Raw genomic sequence first — 19,326 nt, 5'->3', positions numbered from 1 at the left:
GCCCAATATAAGCCGAAACGCCCAATATCAACCATACAGATTGGTATTTTGGCAAGTATAGATCACCAAAATACGTTTACTAATACGTTTACTATTTTATTACTGGTACGATACGTACGGGCCGATACAGTATGGTACCCTGGTCTATTTACTTTGTCGTGTTTATAAAATCGTACAAAATGAGTTCAGAAGATACGTTTGATGTACTTGTGATAGCTTGGTCAAGCATTTGTTGTTCAATGACTTTTGAGTTACTTGCAAGATGAGTCGCTTGGTGGATTAATGGTTAGTTTCACAATTTCATTAGCGAGAAAATTTTCGGGTGATCTCACAGGTTTCGTTGAGGCAAAATGCGCCCAATAGTATTGAACCCTTCAAACTTTTGGAAAATCCTAGTAACATCCAAGGGAATGACTTTGGTGTCTCCCCTCCTTTTGGAGACACCGTAATTTTGATATAACCGGATCATTACAAGCATAACCAAAACTAATTATATGTATGCATTGGTTATGCCTTAGTTATACATTTCACTGGTTTTGGTTACGCTTGTAATGGTTCGGTTATGCCAAAAATATTTACGGTGTCTCCTCTTGAGGATAGACATCATAGCAAGATCCAAACCACACTTTCACACAAAGATATTCAAAGTGATAATAGTCGTCAGGCAAAACCACAAGATGTCCATCTAATGATTGGAAGTAAGATTAACTCCCAGGGTTTGCCTAGTAGTTAATGCCTGAGACTTAAGATTTTCTCTTTCTTAAATCTCAGGTTTGAAATCTCTTCGTTATTAACTCCTTCGAAGTGGCTTTAACTGGTACCCCACAAATAGGAGGCGAGAATGGTACCTAAAAATCAGTTGAAGTGCGCGTAACGTTGACCCGCACGCATGAGTTATAAAAAATGATTGAAAGTACTAAAATTCAACAAACGGAAGCTAGCCAAGTAGATCCCATGAATGGTGTTACCCTAGACTATCAAAGGACATAGAATTCTCCAAACGAGAACTATCGTGCCACGTGTAAGGTCCAGTGGACATTCTCCAAACGAGAACTATGGTGCCACGTGTAAGGTCCAGAGGACTTCTGGGTAGACCATGCAGAGAAAAGGGAAAAAAGAAAAAAAAAAAAACGTGCCTCATATGCACAACGTGGTTGTGGTCTAGCCTCTGTTCTTTCCAAGAAATAATGGAGCCTCGCCAGGTGAGGCAACTCTCTGCATAATCAAATTTTTGGTTTTTTCAATGCATCCAAACGGAGCACAAGGAGGTATTTTTGGGTCCCGGGTGGGTACCACGTGATGTCTGAGCAGCACTCCGGACTGTTCAAAATTGTGTTGGACGGCCCAGATTGAAACCCTCTCTCTCCTCTCACCCGACTGCTCTCTCTCCTTTTTCTCTCTCCAAAAACAGAATGAACGGCTCGAATGCCTTGCTCAGGCACCATGTGGTGCCCGCTCGTCACCGAAAAATATCTCGAGCATAAGGGTCCATGTGAAAGAACTAGTTGTGAACCTTCTTCTTCTTAACCTTTAAAGACGAGTACAAACTGACTTTTTTCTCTGACAACTGGATTGGTGCACTCTCTACCATACAAAAGTTGTTCTATATATATATATACTAAAATGCTAGTATGTAGTAAATTGAAAGGAACAAAGAGCTTGAGGTTTCAAATCAAGCAGATAATAGCGTCTGTTCTTCTCTTTCCTCTTTACCAAAAAAAGAAAGAAGTTTCTGCAGAGCTCTGCTAGCAATTGGTTCACATCTCAAAAGAGGTAAATGTGCTTCATTCTTCTCTCCCATGAAGATCCTAATTCTTGAGATTTTGGTTGAATGTTATATATGTATGTCTATGTTCTCCAAAAGACTGACTGTATTACTTCTTCCCATGCTTCGGAAAGAAAAAGGAAAGGCATAGAAATTGAACACAAATTCGGCCGGGCTCAGAGCTTTTAGATGCACGTGAGTTTCACAGCAGAGACTCACGTATATCAGATGGCTTTAGATTCGCCCGTGTCCCGATTTGTTTCTGAATTTCTGTGTCTCAAAAAACTCATGGATGAAATGAAATTTTGTATGTGGGAAACCTCTCTCTCCCTCGCGCGTGTGTTTTTGCAATATTTTCAACCACTTGTGGCTTCTAATAAAGGGGTAACACCCCTCTCTCTCCCCATTTATTACCAGAAATCTTTTGCTTATTCCTTTGAGGGAACTCAGTCTCTCTTGCAACGTTATATCAACCACTTTTGGCTACTCATGGACTCATAGAGTCATAGTCATGAGCTTCATGCTCTTCCCAACTTTTTAGGGACACTTTTGCTATCAAATCCGGGCCCCTAATCGAAGTTGGAGGTGGACTTACTACTATTCATTTACCCACCTAACACCACCAAGGGTGGTAGTTCAAGTGACTGAGGCAGCCGAGTTAAAACACTCCTCCTCCCATCGGTCCCGAGTTCGAGTAGACTGTTAGACAACTTGCACAAAAATCTGAGATATTCTAATTATTAAATCAAATAACATGTAGCATGAATAAAACAGAGCATGCATATAAGCAATTTAAAATTGAGAAAAGGAGTAAAAGAAAATCTGGCCTGAGATACAATCGGGAGGCGTGATGCACTGTCTTAAAGCCACTAGTCCTCCCCTACGTGAAGGTGTTGACGGATTATAGTGACTCCAAGATTCAACCCGAAATGCTCTCAAACTTCCTCTTCCAATGGTCACGTCCACTAGGAGGATATGAACGAAGCCACGAACCGGAGTTGCCCAAATATAATAAGTATAAAAGTAGTATTTTGTAGTAGAGAGCTTTTGAACGAGAAAGGTTGGAAAAAGGATGTTAGCTGAGAGTAAAAGAGAGTGGTCTGTGATGAGTTTCTTGGATGTATATCATGTGGAGACAAAATGGTGCTTATATAAGACTTTTGGAGAATACCCCAACGGGCAATACCATTATTATAATTATGGGTATTAAAGCCATATAGAATGATTTGTTTGCCTTAAATTTGTTGACCAAATTAATCTGCTTCTCTAGGAAGCCGTTGTGTCACAGAGTTAAGAGGGAATTTGACAACTTTAATTCCTCAAACAAGGAGTTACAAAATCTTGTGCTATTAATTCCATTGCAATCATTTTCTTACCTGAAAATAGTAGATTCATATGACCAGTTTTGAAACTTACAAACATAATTATATTTCAACATAGACTTGGACCCGATAGTTGGATTATAGGGGCCTCATGTCGACTTGTATTTGGGTGGAGTTCTGGTCGGGTCAACTGAAGCTCAAATTCGAACATTTCATGACAAGTGGATTCCCCTGGGATTATGCCCAAGGAGGTCAACTGTGCTGATCACCCCAGCCCACCTTCCTTTTCACCGAGCAAAAAAATTACCCGCTTGGCAATAAACTATTTTTGGATGATGAGCAATGATCTCAATTTTTTGAACCCTTTTTTTTTTTTTAAAAAGAATTAGTTAAGGTATACCTAAGTTGGCCCGATATCAAAACAATCTCACAAACCTGTTACCTGTGCTACTACAACTTGTATCTCTTATCACAGTTTGTTGTCACAATACTCGTATCTTTTTCTCCTCCACAGAAAACTAGCAAGGGAACATATCACAACAGAGAGAGAAGAACAAAATGCTGCTTAGGAGTTCTTCAACACCAGTTCTTGGATCCCTCCTCTCTTCCTTCTCAGAAACTCCCAACCACCACCACCACTACCACAACTCCGACCCCTACGCCACCCTCAAGCACCCACCGACCGCCGTGCACCAGAAGCTCTCTTTTCACCATTCCGGGCCCCTAAACTACGCACAATTTTCGATCAACTCCTCTCCCATCTCTCCTTCCATCTCTGATCTATCTGTTGGTACCAACAATGGGTTCCGAAGAGCTCAGTCTGAAGGAAATCTGGAAGTATTAATAGCCAGTGATCCTTGCAAAAGTGATGATGAATTCAGTATCATTCCAAAACCGCCCAAGAAGTTTATTTCGCGGAGACCAAATTGGTCCCATTTGGAAACAATCCCATCTTTTCATTCTCACAATGCGAGGAATAGGTATGAAGATGACATCGACAGTGAGGAGGAAGAAGAAGATGAGCGGTTGGAGAGAGAAGAATTTGAGGGAACTAATGGTGGGTGTTTTCAGAATTCAATGGAAGGAGAGGAAAAATACGTGGGCGTGAGAAACAGGGCACTGAATTTGGAGAAACAGAGTATGGGTTTGGATGAGGAAATCAGACTTCTGGTAAAAGAGCATAGTGATCCAGAGATGTATCTTGCTGGAGGGCTTGGGGTTGACAGTTTTGATATCGGTTTTGGTGGAGGAAGTCATCATAACAATGGTGGTAGCGGCGGTTGTGGTGGTGCTGCTGGTGGAGGTAGCGGCGAGGGGAACCAGCCCGGCGTTGAGGAGCATTACAAGAGGCTGGTGGAGGAAAATCCAGGCAATCCTTTGTGCTTGAGGAATTATGCTCAATTTCTATATGAAGTGAGTCCTTTTTTTCTTTTCTTTTGTCTGAATAATTCCGTTTGCACAAATCTAGATATAGATGTCATATGACATCGGAAATCGGACTTTATAAAATAATAAATACTAACGTGCATCAGATTATAGCTCTTACAAAAAAATAATAAAAACTCACATGCATCGGATGGTTTCGGATTCATGCAGTTCTAGACTCATCCAGCTCCGAATTTGTATACAAATATATGCGCACCTATCGTTGCTCTTTAGTTGTTTTTGTTCCATTTTGGTTTCTTGGGACACTCTTGAAAAAGAATTGTGTTAATTTTTATGTTAAAAACATTTCAAATATTTGTTTGGGCAGTCCAAAGGAGATCTAAGGAGGGCAGAGGAATATTACTCCAGGGCAATATTGGCAGATCCTAAGGATGGTGATGTACTGTCTCAGTATGCTAAACTGGTGTGGGAGCTCCATCGTGATCTAGATAGAGCTTTAAGCTACTTTGAACGAGCAGTTCATGCCGCCCCTGCGGACAGGTTTGTTTCCAATTCTCCGAAAATTTGTTTACGAAAACTGATAATTTCGTAAACATATATACTGCTTTTCAAGATATATCTTATACTAGATGTTTACGAAGACGAGAAGCGTTCTTCGTACTTTTCAACTGTATAAATAATGGAAACAACAAAAAACTAAAACCCAGAAACGAAAAACAACTGATGTCTTCTAACTTCTCTCTCCTCTCTTTGTTTCAGCCATGTTCACGCGGCATATGCTAGTTTCTTGTGGGAAACAGAGGAAGATGAGGATGGAGACGATACCTGCGTTTTGCCCTCACATTACCAAAATGGAGCCATGGCTTCTGCAACTGCTTAAATGCTAGAAAGAAAAGATCATCGTCCTATAAGCCATCTGCAGATGAGGAGCTCTCCTTATAATAATTTCATCAGTTTTGTTCAACTACTCATAACATCTGGGACAACTGGAGCCTTATTTGATTAGTTATAAAACTAGAAATGCTGTCATTATACTCCAGTTCTTGCTGGTATGGTCTCCCCACAGTTGGAAGTGTAACAAATGATTGTAAAAAGGATTTTACATTTTATCATAAGGTTATATATACTCCATATTAGAATTCTATTAGAGATACCCAACAAAAAAAAACACCCTATCTGCCACAACTAGGATTACAAAAGCAGAAATATAACTTATAATTCAAAAAATACTTTCAGAAGTGCAATCCAGTACACGAAACTTAAGCTATAGGGAGGTCGGGCTAAAGGCATTAACGCCTTACTCTGATTCATAACTCAAACTTAACGCCAATCCACCGGGAAACCAACCACAAAAGGATTCCCGTTGGGAGAATTCACTTGTGGCTATAGGTTGAACCGGTTTCACGGAAAACATCTGTAAGACGTCAAACAACACAACACAAGATGATCCAGATGAAAATAACAGACCGTCACCCATAAACCAGCTTTTCACGGCAAACCTCCCGACATCTCACTCAAAAATATAAATATTCCCTCTTGAATTGCAGGATAAAAAACAACCAAGGGGAAAGAAGCATACATGAACTCAAAAAAGGGCAAACCCAGTGCACGAGGCTCCCGCCGTTGCGGGATCTGGAGAAGCATACATGAACTCAATGGGTAAAAATAGAACAAACATGTCTCTGACAACTCACAAGCATCCATGCAAAACCGGAAACACCACGAATACATGTTCGATGAAAGCCTTGAAAGAAACTGTGGCAGTTGAAGACCGTAAAGGACCAATCTACCTAAGCCCGATAACGTTTGACTAGGAATATGGATATGCCCTTGTTGAACCGGGTTGTTATGATCATTCAATTATAAACCACCACGAAAACCATTGCCTCGTGATTTGTTGAAGTCTCCCCCGTCTTGATTTCCCCTGCCAGAACCCCGCCCACCAACACGCCCTCTGAGAGTATCAGATTGGTAACTTCCTCTGCCTCTTCCCCTTCCTGTTCAAGACAATATGAAAGGCAAAAGGATGTCAACAAAAAGTAGGAAGTGTAGTAGACATGATGTTGTGCATCGTATTTGTTAAACAAAAATGGGGAGTAGATGCATCCAATAAACCCACGGAGCATATATTCCATCTTAAAGCAAATGCTTTCTTCAGGGTAATCTTACGCCAACTTCGGCTAGCACGCAATTAGTCCCAAATTAGTTCTCAACAGATCAATACAACCAGATGCAACTTCAACCCAATAGAATCACCATAGGGCATGTTTGATTGCATGATAATAGAGGTGGGACTAAGGGGTGGGCCCACATATTTCCCTTTTTTTTTATAGTCCGGCGTTTGTTGGCACACCTGATTAAGGGCAGGATTGGACAAAGGTGGACTATTTGTCCATTTACCCCATATCGGGGATTAACTAATACCAAGGAGAGGGAATCAAATCCTCTGTACCGAAATTCTCTATACCCCTGTACCCGTACATTTCCAGCCATTGGATCGCATAACAATTTTGAAACATTAAAAAAAAAAAATACACAATCTAATGACCCAAAACATCTCGGTACAGAGGTAAACCATCTCGCGTGCAAGGAGGGTGGTATTAGCTAGTCCTCCTTTTCCGGATTCTCTCCCTCATCCAATGGTAAAAAACAATTGCTATCATCTTTATCCCATATTTATCTCACTCTAACATCCCAGTATTCATATAATCCCTCTATTATCCATGGACCCCACTTGTCACCTCCATCCCCATCCTTAATCCCATCTTATCCAATCCTTCCTAAAAATAATCCGACAATCAAACATGCACATAGAACACAAGGGTCAGATTGAGATAATGAAGCAACAAAAGCATGCATCATAAGAATCTAATTGATCCACTTCAGCAATAACAATTCAAAGCAAAAAGCAGATTGTGATGCATACTGCCACCTCGAAAAGCAACACCGCTGCTGTTTGCTCTCCTCTCCTCGATATAGACCGTCTTTCCAGCCAACTGTATTGGAGATGCCTAGAAAAGAAGATCAACACAAATAGGAGATTACGTCAAGAGTCCAACCAAAGGAAGGCACAATTGACACTGCCAGACTTAGCATGCGGTTTCACAAGACAAAATCCAGGAAAGGGGATGAAAAAGCTCGTTCTACGGTCACAATAAAACACAGAACATAAACCACTGATAGGAAGTTATATTAAGCTAAAAATGTGGGTCATGCCGCATTCCCCAGAGGCTCTTTTTTATTTTTGGCAGCATGGGTGCCAGTCCTTCTAGAAGAGTGGAATATGAGGTCTCAAATATAGTGCCCCTTTCAATTATGTGGTGCAGTTTAGAGGGAAAACTTTGGATCTTTTGCAGGAAAAGAGTTCTATTGACGTCCTGAAGGGGATGGTGCTCTCTACTTGATTTAGTTGTGTAGAAAGGATCTTCCCTTTTCTTGCATTCTTCTGTATAGTTTTAGAGAGACGTGCATCCCAGCTGATATCCAGAGAGTTCAGGGTTTTTTCTCTGTTTAATGCACTCCACTTGTACAAGGTTGCACCATGATAGCGTGATGCAACCAAAGATACCCATAGATAATGTAAAGAGAGAAACTCCCAAATGAGATACAAAAGAGACTAGCTCTTGATAAAATTTGTTCAAAATGATAAAAGCTACCAAAAGAAAGGACTCCATCACCTATATATAGACTCAATACAAAAAGACATAAATATCCTTACTACATACTACATCATACTCCCCTACTAAAAAAGAAACTTGTCCTCAAGTTACGGCCGGCAAATAGGGCACCAAGTGTTGCACATTGAATGTGTTGGAGATGCTCAAGCGAGAGGGTAAACAGCTTGATAAGCGTTGTCATTCATCTTGCACAAGACTTCACAAGGACCCACTTTCCGAACGTTCAACTTCATGTAAGCACCGTGAGGATGCCTATCCTTGCTCAAGATAACCAAAACAAGATCACCTTCTTTGAACAAAACCTCCCTTTTGTGTGCATCAACAGCCGCCTTATAGCTTAACTTGAGAGTGGATATTCTTCATAAACGTAGCCATATCTTCCGCCTTGGAGTGTCCCTTCTTAGGGGTTGGCAAAGAAACGAGGTCAACCACACTAGAAGGTTTCAACCCATAAAGCAATTCAAATGGGGAAGTGTGGATGGTGCGGTTTAGAGAAGAATTGTAAGCAAACTCCGCCAAGGGAAGAATTTCATCCCAACTTTTTGGATGTTCACCAACTAAGCATCACAACAAATTCCCAAGACTCCGGTTTATCACTTCCGTTTGACCATCGGTTTGAAAGTGAAAAGAAGTACTAAAGCACAAGTTGATGCCAATCTACCTCCACAAGGTCCTCCAAAAGTGGGCAAGGAACTTAGCATCTCTATCGGAAACAATAGAGTAGGAACACCATGCAACTTGTAGACCTCCTTGAAATAGAGATTGGCAATGTTAGTCGAATCCATAGTCTTCTAACAAGGTATGAAATGAGCCATTTTTTAGAACCGATCCACTACCACCATGATAGAATCACTCCGCCTTTGCGTAGGAGGAAGCCCCAAAACAAAATCCATACTCACGCATTTCCAAGGACTTTCCAGCACCGGTAAAGGCAAATACAACCCCGCATTAGTGGATGTCCCCTTGCTCCGTTGGCAAGTTTGGCACCTTTGCCCATAGCCCCCCACATCTTTACTCATTCCCAGCCAATAGTATGCATCTTGAAGCAACACTAGAGTCTTATCCTTGCCAAAATGACCCAACTTGTGACTTTCGGCCAACAATTGCTCTCTTAAAGAGCATGTAGGGACACACAACTTGAGTTCTTTGAAGAGAAATTCATCCTTCAACATGAAACATGAATCAATAACCATATCACCCCTTTGCAAAACATCGATTATCTTACTAACGTAAGGATCTTCGGCATAGGAAGTGCGAAATTCTTCAAACCCAACAACCTTGTTCTTCATTTCCACCAAAAGAGCCACTCTTCTACTCAAACCATTGGCCACTTTGTTGAGAATCCCCGATTTGTGCCTCAAAGAGAACGTGAATTGTTGTAGATAAGCCACCCACTTGGCATGCCATTTATTAAGGTGTTGTTGGCTATTGATGTACTTAAAGGCTTCATGATCGGTGTTGAGAACAAATTCCTTGTAGGCAAGGTAGTAACTCCAATGCTTGATGGCTTGGACAATGGCATAGAATTCCAAGTCATTAGAGTACGTGAGTTTAGCACCGTTCAACTTCTCGCTAAAGAAAGCAATAGGTTGACCACGTTGGCTTAGAACTCCACCAATTCCCACTCCCGAAGCATCACAATCAAGTTCAAAAGTTTTGTCAAAGTTGGATAAGGCCAAAATAGGAGCTTCGGTAAGCTTGGACTTCAACAATTTAAAACTCTCAGCGGCTTCTTGGGGCCTTATGAACACCCTTTGCTTGAGGCAATCTGTAAGAGGAGCCGTAATACTACTAAAGTTGGCAATGAACCTCCGATAGAAAGTAGCTAACCCATGAAAACTCCTCACTTCATGAACACTCACAGGCGTTGGCCATTCCACAATAGCCTTAATCTTGTCTTCATCCATGGGAACCCCTTTTGAAGACACAACATACCCCAAAAATACCACCTTTATCAACGGCAAAACTACACTTCTTCAAGTTCCCATAAAATTCCTCTCTTCCCAAAATTTCAAAGACTTGTTGGAGGTGGGATGAGTGATCTTCAAAACACCAACTATACACAAAGATATCATCAAAGTACACAACTACACATATACCCAAGAGTGGTTGAAGCATTTGAATCATTCCCCGCATAAAAGTGCTTGGAGCATTGGTAAGACCAAAAGGCATTACAAGCCATTCAAAGAGGCCATGAGGGGTCTTGAAAGCCGTTTTCCATTCATCTCCTGGACGAACTTGAATTTGATGATAATCACTTCTTAGATCAATCTTTAAGAAGACCTTTGAACCGGCAAAGCAATCCATCATATCATCTAGCCTTGGAATGGGAAAGCAGTACTTGATAGTGATCTTGTTGATAGCTCTACTATCCACACACATCCTCCACGAACCATCCTTCTTCGGAGTCAAAAGAGCCAGCACCGCACAAGGGCTAAGGCTTGCCCTTACGTAGTCTTTCTCTAAAAGATCCTTAACTTGCCTTTGAATCTCTTCCCTCTCCCTTGGAGACATTCTATATGCGGGCTTGTTCAGAAGGGGCGCCCCAGGCACCAAGTCTATACAATGTTGACTATCTCGAAAATGAGGCAATTCGGGAGGCAACTCTTGAGAAAACACATCAACATATTCCTTCAAAAGTTTAGAAATCGCCTCAGGAACATCCGACATACCCATATCCGCCATAGGAACCAACACTTGGAACATACCTGGTTTCATGACTTTCCTTGAGAAATCCTTTAGAAGAAAGCAACGTAGTGGGAGGAGGCGTTGTAGTCACCTTCTCCTTCATAGGTAACAAAGTGAATTGTCACTTCTCCTTAAGGACGATGTAGGTATTCTTCTTTCCATCATGGATGGAATGCCTCTCATATTGCCACGGGCGACCAAGTAGTATATGACAAGCATCCATAGGAACCACATCGCACCAAGCTTCATCAAAGTACTTTTGCCGAATGGAGAAAGATACCAAGCACATTTTAGTCGCCTTGATTTCATTACTTTTCTTGAACCAAAAAAGGGTATAAGGATGGGGATACTCCTCCACTTTGAGTTGTAACTTGTCCACTACCTCTTGAGAGACTACATTCTCACAACTTCCGCTATCAATAAACATGTTGCAAACTCTGCCGCCAAGATTGCAAGTGGTGTAAAAGATATTAATACGCAACCAATCTTCATTACTAGCATCCTTAGGAGTAAGAGTCTTTTTTATCATCAACGCATAGCCTTTTTCCTCCTCATTATCACCCCCAATTTCTTCATATATTTCTTTGTCATCAACGGGAATATCATCCTCGCAACTTTGTTCCGTAACCTCCTCAATGAAAAGTGCCTTATTACGACCTCCGAAAGCTTTACGACAATCCGAAGACTTGTGACCCCCCCAGTTCCCCGCACTTGAAGCACTTAAAACCCCCACTTTGGAATTGATTTCGAGTCCCCGAAGTACGAGGCTGATTTTGAGCGGATGTTGAAGCCTTATTTGCTCAATTTTGAGTACCAACCCCGGAAGAAGCATCTTGGCCACCACTAGAGGAAGAACCATCCCTCGCATAAAAGTAAAATGGCTGCCCGGACTTGGAACCGCCTTGATATTGTTGCCCGAATCTCGAAAACTCTCTCTTTTCTTGCTTTTCGGCCACCAAGGCCCAATTGTAAGCTTCTGAAACCATCCCAAAGTTTGCATAGCAAGGGCATCTTGGATTGTGGTTGTCAACCCACTTATGTACCTTACAACCATTTGATCTTCACTTTCATTCAAATCAACTCTAGCAACAAGTTGATGGAAAGCCTCTGTGTACTCATCAACACTTTCAACTTGCTTGAGATTATGCAAATTCTTGTAGAGGTTTTGCATATAGTTGAAATGCAAGAATTGTTCATTGAGTTTCTTCTTCATTTTCTCCCATTTTCTGAACTTTCCATTTCCTCTTCGCAGCCTAGTTCCTTGCAATTGCTCCCACCAAGCGGAAGCTCTTCCTTTGAGACGGATAGCCACTAACTTCACCTTCTTCTCCTCGGAGACATCTCCATAATCAAACACTCTCTCAACGGTATTCATCCAATCAACAAATTCATCCGGGTTAAGACTTCCATTGAACTCGGGAAGTTCAATCTTAATGTTCTTCTCCCACCTATAAGGAGAGTGAGTGGAAGGTGGCCTACGCCAATTCAGATCACCAAACGGATTGTCAAAGTGACTTTGAGAGTCCTCGGACACGCGACACTTGCAAGCCTTGCACCATCTCCGTTAGGGTAGCAACTTCTGTCTCAACTCTTGAATCTAATGGTTTTAGTTGCCAAACTCATTCTCTGCACCATTGTTCACCACAAAGCCTCTACCTCTACCTCCTCTTCTACCTCTAGCCCAATAAGCCATTACAACCCCACAATCAACTCCAAAACAAGTAAATCAACCAACAAATCAACAAAATCCACTCACACCCAGTCAACTCAGCCACCAAACCACCACAAATCACAAGAAATTGCACGAAAAAAATAGCAAAAACGAGACAACCCAGCTGAAATCAAACCTCAAAACACAGATTCGAGTGCCAAAAGAAAGAACAAAGGTCCTTACCACTATTTCGAGCTCCAAAAGAGGGCCAATCGACTGCTTTGACTCCAACGAAGGCTGTACAAGCCTCAGCCAACAGTTTCGAGTGCTGAAACAGGGAAACCGAGCACAAAATCACAGTTCCGAGTGCCAAAAATGGCAGATCCGACTTTGAAACTTCGATTTAGCTGCTGAAATGGGTTTTCGAGTTCAGGAAAGGCAGATTTGAGTTAGAAATAGGCTGGGTCATGTTCGTATTGTTGTATTAAGGCTCGAAAACGAATGGGTCTGACTCAAGAGTGCAGAAAAGGTGCTAAACAGCTCCAAATATGGTCAATACGTGGATTTAGAGGGTCAAAAATCAGGTTTTAGGGCCTTGGGTTGTGTAGATCTGGAGATTTGGAGTGATATGGTGTCTACGGCGAGATTTTCCGGCGCCATTTTAGGGTTCCGGCGAGTTTTTCCGGTGAGGTCTAGGTTTCCGGCGAGTTCTCCGGCAAGATAAACGGTGGGGATCGAACCTAGAAGCTCTGATACTAAATGATGCAACCAAAGATACCCATAGATAATGTAGCGAGAGAAACTCCCAAATGGGATACAAAAGAGACTAGCTCTTGATAATATTTGTTCAAAATGATAAAAGCTTCCAAAAGAAGGACTCCAACACCTATATATAGACCCAATACAAAAAGACATAAATACCCTTACTACATACTACATAATAGCGTCTTCATAAGATACTTCTTATTACATATTACTTGTTAGAAGAAGAAGAAAAAAAGGGGGCGAAAAAGAAAACGATGCCCACAATTCTTATGCAATAAGGAGCCATTTTGTCAAACTCCAAGTGAAGGCCTTTCCAAGTCATGAATATCATCCATAGAATACTGTTAAATCATACAGCACAAAAACATTTTACTTTTTGTTGATAAGTAATCATGTAGCTTGGCAACATTATGAAGCAAATTATCTAATGATAAATCTCAGCAAAGTTTCCCACACGCTCTGCAGACCAACAGATTCCTGGTAATAATCCATCCTTCATAAGACAGGTTTACAACTCAACTACGTTACTACTTACTAGCAAGAAAATAAAACCACAAAATGAAAATATACCACACAGGCTATCAAATTAAAATGCATCCACACTTATTTGTTTCGGAAGGACAGGACTAGCATTGATTATTCAAAAGAACTAACTAGAAATTTCAAACCTTGACAGCATTTTGAACAGCCTGGAGGTCTTCAAACTCAACAAAGGCATAGCACACACCAATATCCTGCACATCAATTGCCATATCAGATTCCTTTCAAATATACTTCAAAGGGTGATTCGACGAGAGGTCCTAAATTTAGAATAAACCTTACAAAACAATCCTATCCCAAACAATCTAGTTTTATGAGATCTTAACAGTAAAAGTATTCCTACATTCCCTTGTTTATGTCATTCTTTTATTAGTCATACTGAATTAAGATTCCCCCAATTATTGCTAAGATCAATAGCAGCTAAGAATCAAATAATGTTTCCATATTGGAAACAGCTAGTCAAAAATAAAATACAGAAGACTATTGCTGGAGTCAAAAGATACCGTTGGAGGACGATGTAAAGGTGTTATGGACTTTGGAGTGTAGATGTGTATCATGAAGGAATATGAAGAGTAAAATTAGGTCCCTGTGGTGATGGCATGTTTTTTGGAGTGCATGCATTGATTTCTAACCACAATACACACCCGGTTTTTCTCACAGTGAGAACATACAAGAGTAGCTCAAAATGGTGTAACGGAGGGGAGAGGGAGACCATAGAAACAGTTTTTGTCATTCATAATTGCTATACAATCTTAAAATATGATTTAATTACTCTTTTGAAATGACTAAATTCCTATATTTACTCTTCATTGATTACATAAAAAGATTTGGTAACTCCTATAATTACTCTTCCTTGATCACATGAAAAGATATTGTTATTGATATGATTGTAGGGATATATATGTCTATATTACACATTAACATGCACACATGGGCATTATTGTCCATTACTACGACCAAATCACAACTTTAGTAAGACAATAGAATTTATCCTAGGTCCACCTCTCAATTCAAGACCATGATGTAATTAACCCTACTTCAACATATACATTCCACAACCCACTCGAGCAGTGGTTAAGCTGCAAGAAGTGCATTGCAACATGTAAAGCATGTAGAAAAATCAATAAAAGTGGATTGAGAAGCGTTGAATGTGTTGAAGTTGTCAATTCTTAGAAACTTTTTGCACCTTACCCACTGCCTAGAGGGCAGTTGTTAACAAGATCCAAATACGTTACGTTAACACATACCCAAATGCGCATAGAGTAAAAAATTACCTTTCTATTCCTGATGAACACACCATCAGCTGTGATTCTTCCAAAGGTCTTAAACTCCTGCTCAATATCAGCAGCAGAAACGGTAGATGGCAAGTTCCTCACATAGACAGATTTTAATTCACCTGAAAAGAACATGTCATATATAATCAGCCTGCTGTTTGTCCTCAACATTTTTTTATGAATTAAGGACTAGGATGCAAAATAGTCATCCAATGACAAGATAACATGATGTAAATGATAATGAATCTGAAGCCAATTCCAACAGTATCTTAAGGCACCACAGCCAGCTTACGAAATTTGAAGACTTCAAATGCAAGAAATTTAGTTAAGAAGCATTAAGTCTGGGCTCCCGAAGAACAGGCATAAAGTCTCACAATTTTGTCTCATGAGTCATTTCGACCATCTATTCACTGCTCCACTTAACATTTATGTTACCCAAGTACTGTAGGTTCTTTTCTATCAGCTAGGAAAGACTATAGGTTCTCTCTCTCTCTCTCTTGTGGACAACATTTCTTTTTCTGGTAAATCAAAGTTAAAATGGAAATGAAGGGTTAAGATTCCAATCAAAGAACTTGCTGCTAAGATGATCTTCTGAGGGCCTCATCTCCATGATAGGGTCCAAAATATCAACAGAATCTGCTCCAGCCTCCAAAAAGTGTGCATAGGCATTATGTTTTCATACCAAATAGTACTGCCACAAGCAGTATTAATGACTTATTCGACGAGCAGTAATAATTATAAGTAATAATGAAGCCACTAACGTCTGGCAGGGTTAAACAAGAGATGTTACTGTAAACTATATCAGAAGTCAAACCATAAACAAAGAGGAACAAAAAGAAATGGCAAAAATCACCTTCTTCAGCCAGTGATGGATTTTCCTCTGGTACCTCCAATCTAGACTCAGGCACGATCGACGGCAAGGCAGCAGGCTGTGGATGATGCCACTCTGATGCAGGTGGGGTGCTCTTCGTAAAAGACGGCCGAGGAGTGACTGATGGAACAGATGGCCCTTTAGCAGCTCGCAACTTTCAAGTTTCAATGTTTGAAACAACACGTGGAAAAAATAGGTATAAGTGCAATGAAGCACCAACTTAAGTGAAAAATAAAATGCTCAACAAATAACTTCCCAAAAAGGCTTTTCGGTTTATAATTGTGGTTCACATGCATGCATAAGTGCATAGATGCTTGGATTCCACAATGTACAAGTGATGGACTGCACCAGGGGCACGGTTGAATTTCTTAAAAAAATTCAGGGGAAAGATATACCATAATGGCTTGGGATCTAAGAAAGCCAACAATATCCAAACAGTTGAACCTGTTTAAAACAATGGAGGCATGGAGAGCCACAATGGTATTTAAACGTTTGAAAATAACCAACACACAGAACATGCAGAAAATGGAAAAAAGTGCATACTATGGAAGCATAAGTGAGTTTTGGAGGCTCTCCAACTGGCTCCTCAACAGAATGCACAGGCTCTGGCTCGGCTTCCACAACCTTATGAAGCAAAGCAGATAAATCTTCTGCAGGAGTTTCCTCCAACTCAGTTTCACTTTCAAAATCTAGCTGCTGCGGCTGCTGGTCTTCGCCACTGTAGTCATCCACTTCATCATCCCCATCTATGTGAACTGAGTTAACAAACTCAGTAGCTTCTTCCTCAAAGCCATAGTCAGGAACTGCAAAGACCATCATCAAAAACAACACATATGCACAGAGAACCATCAATTAAACTCAAAAGCTTTTGGTAATTCTTGTAAACAATGTAAAGAAAGAGAGTACCTACCAATTAAGGAACACAAATATGTGCAGCAAAAGGACGAACAACCATTTACTAGAAAACTTTTACTATCAACAGAAATCATGGACATGATACTGATACTCCTGAATTTCTGCCTTCAACTAGTTACGACTTTAGAGAACAAATAACTTTATGATGTAAAATCAGCTAAACAACTCCATTGACGCATACAATTCTGTAGGCCACTCCTTGATTAAACCCACATCCTATACTCTTAAAACTACACACATCCTAATATTCAAGCCACATAGGACTGGACTGAACTGGTTTGGTAAGGCTAAAGCACAACAGAAGTAGCCTAGACATCTGGCCTTTTGCCAATTGCTCGAGTCGAACAGCAAAAACCATTACTATGCTCAATTATTAAAAAATATATACATTCAACTTTTACAATCCAAAAGGACCAAAACAAGTGACAATACCTGGTGGCTCTGAAATAGGAGTTGAGTTAGGCCGTTGGGGATCAATTCTGTTTTCTAACAATGCGGGCACTGTATGTTGGTGGACCACATCCTCGTCCGTAACGTGGAAGATGTCATTCAGGACAAAGTAACCCTTCTCCTGAGGTGCAAGCACAAAGGTCTGCACAAACTTCCTCCTGCCACTAAAATCTTTTGCTTTAACAATACCCGAAACAACCACAAGAACCCCGCCACTCCAAGATTCAAGACAATTAATTGTCTTGATCTCAATTTCAGTAAAATTAAGTGACACTACAAGTGTATGAATTTGCTGCACAGACGGAAAAGAGAATTTTCATGGGTCAAATACAAGAAGCCCTATAACATGAACAACAAAAGCTGAATGAAGTAAAGCCAACAGACCTGCACAGAGTATGAATAGAGAACTACATCTAAGAAGATGCAATGTCTTCCCTAGTTACCAGCGGAGAAATATTGAATAGGACACTATATTATTACCCACTGCCTCGAGAATCAACCATACGTAATCTGTATTCATGTCCAGAAAACTAACAGACGTTCTGGATCATGAAGAAGCTAATCTGAATTAGAACCAAATTACGGGGCTCACACCTAATCTTCAATTTTCTCACACTGTGTTAAATGAGCATCCCTCTTACCCCTGGTTATTGTCATCTAACTAGTAAACCAACTTGATGAGGCATAGTTTTCAGATTTTGACAAATCAAATAATTTGTCTCATAAGTAACCGGATAAATTCTTCCTCTCTCATGCGAGAAACTCGAGTTTTTAACACGCGGAATAAGACTTGAACAACAATACCTTCTAAGATGAATCATGCGAAACAAAATTGGGCGAGGACTATACAATCTAGTGACATGGAGCTGCAACACGAAAACTTGCAACACAAATTCTAACCTTTCATTCGAAACACATGAATAACTAACCAAGAGTCCAAAATCAAAGATAAATGCAGCATCAAAAAATAAAAGATCAACAGATACAGAGGTGGTCAATCAAAAAACAAGGCAAAAGCCAACACATTACCAACAATGACGAAGCGGACTCGGTCGAATCTCCATCGACCCGAATCATGTTGCTTGCATCGGTGTAGAACTGGTGAGCGAAATCGGGCGTCTGTTGAAGAACCTGATAATACTGTCCCACAAAATACGTACCAATCTAAGAAAACAAAACAAAAAACACAGGTTAAAATTCTGAAAGGAAAAAAAAAAAACCACAAATAGTAAATAAATTGGCCAATTGACTGAATCACCTGGGAAGCACTAACAGCGCCTGGGTACCCACTCGCCATTCTCGCTCTTTAAAACAGAGCACGCAGCAGAAGCAAGGAAACGAATCTTCAAAAAGTAACAACTTTTTTCCAAGCCCTAAATCCCAAACCCTAGGGTTCCACAAACAGAACAGTTTTAAATCAGTAAATAAGTAAACGACGGAAATCTCCTAACAGAATCTTTTATTAGTATTCCTCTTTCGATTTGCGAAAGAGGTTAAGAAATACTTCTACGAGATTTTTCTACTTTTTGCAGAGAGAGAACAGTTTTCAGATTTTAGAGCGAGAAGAAAAAAAAAATCTTTAGGAGAGACTCGAGAGTGTAAAAAACTGATGGAAGAAGAGGCGAAGGAGTAGATCTGGAGAGAGAGAGAGAGAGAGAGAGAGAGGGGTGCCTGGTTCACTGCACTGTATAATTTTTTTAAAAGCGGCTTTAATGTAACGCGTTGTATGGCGGTTTTGTAAGTCCATGAAATCGAGAGCGTTAATTAGAAGAATAGGGTAAGAGTCAGCAGGATCGACGGTTGATTTTGAAGCAGGGGTTGGTGAACCGGTAGTAGGTGATTTGGCGGTCGATGTGTTTGGACTGACACAGAAGATCTAGAGGAGTTGGTTTAACTGTAGGGCCTGCTTTAATATGGAAATTAATCAAAATTGCACGTGGGTTTGGGTTTTTCCTTTTCCACCCTCGCATATAGTATGATTCAAAAATTTCCCATTTTGAGAAAACCGAAAAAAAAAAAAAA

General features: G+C 40.5%; 2 protein-coding genes across 4 annotated transcripts; one reads left to right on the top strand and one right to left on the bottom strand.

Annotated features, from left to right (window-relative positions):
* The first annotated feature begins 1,554 nt into the window (after positions 1-1,554).
* Positions 1,555-5,615, top strand: LOC131313215 (uncharacterized). The gene is made up of 5 exons (XM_058341398.1): positions 1,555-1,773; positions 3,602-4,500; positions 4,841-5,013; positions 5,233-5,346; positions 5,458-5,615. The coding sequence occupies exons 2-5, from the start codon at positions 3,646-3,648 to the stop codon at positions 5,477-5,479; spliced, it is 1,164 nt and encodes a 387-aa protein (XP_058197381.1). The 5' UTR covers positions 1,555-1,773; positions 3,602-3,645; the 3' UTR covers positions 5,480-5,615.
* A 343-nt stretch (positions 5,616-5,958) lies between these two features.
* Positions 5,959-18,982, bottom strand: LOC131313213 (nuclear transport factor 2). 3 transcript variants are annotated; one of them, XM_058341395.1, is made up of 10 exons: positions 18,828-18,846; positions 18,563-18,691; positions 18,334-18,468; positions 17,287-17,596; positions 16,483-16,742; positions 15,922-16,093; positions 15,069-15,190; positions 13,923-13,988; positions 7,400-7,484; positions 5,959-6,470 (listed from the first exon to the last, which is right to left on the bottom strand). In XM_058341395.1, exons 2-10 carry the CDS (start codon positions 18,599-18,601, stop codon positions 6,334-6,336), a joined length of 1,326 nt encoding a protein of 441 aa, XP_058197378.1. In that variant the 5' UTR covers positions 18,602-18,691; positions 18,828-18,846; the 3' UTR covers positions 5,959-6,333. The 3 variants fall into 3 exon arrangements, with proteins under 3 accessions (XP_058197378.1, XP_058197379.1, XP_058197380.1); XM_058341396.1 differs by having other exon boundaries at positions 7,403-7,484; positions 18,563-18,982; XM_058341397.1 differs by having other exon boundaries at positions 7,406-7,484; positions 18,563-18,982.
* Between the last annotated feature and the right edge of the window lie 344 nt (positions 18,983-19,326).

The sequence above is a fragment of the Rhododendron vialii genome, chromosome 13a (assembly GCF_030253575.1).
Source record: "Rhododendron vialii isolate Sample 1 chromosome 13a, ASM3025357v1".
NCBI lineage: Eukaryota > Viridiplantae > Streptophyta > Magnoliopsida > Ericales > Ericaceae > Rhododendron > Rhododendron vialii.
This window is presented reverse-complemented; position numbering and strand designations above follow the sequence as displayed.

Excerpts from the sequence above, each read along its gene's own strand:
- LOC131313215 (XM_058341398.1), top strand. The coding sequence starts at position 3,646 with ATGCTGCTTAGGAGTTCTTCAACACCAGTTCTTGGATCCCTCCTCTCT. Across the intron at positions 4,501-4,840 it reads ATGCTCAATTTCTATATGAA|TCCAAAGGAGATCTAAGGAG; the intron begins GTGAGTCCTTTT and ends TTGTTTGGGCAG. Across the intron at positions 5,347-5,457 it reads GGAGCCATGGCTTCTGCAAC|AACTGGAGCCTTATTTGATT; the intron begins TGCTTAAATGCT and ends AACATCTGGGAC.
- LOC131313213 (XM_058341395.1), bottom strand. The coding sequence starts at position 18,601 with ATGGCGAGTGGGTACCCAGGCGCTGTTAGTGCTTCCCAG. Across the intron at positions 17,597-18,333 it reads AGTCCGCTTCGTCATTGTTG|CAAATTCATACACTTGTAGT; the intron begins GTAATGTGTTGG and ends CCGTCTGTGCAG. Across the intron at positions 7,485-13,922 it reads CTGTTCAAAATGCTGTCAAG|GCATCTCCAATACAGTTGGC; the intron begins GTTTGAAATTTC and ends CTTCTTTTCTAG.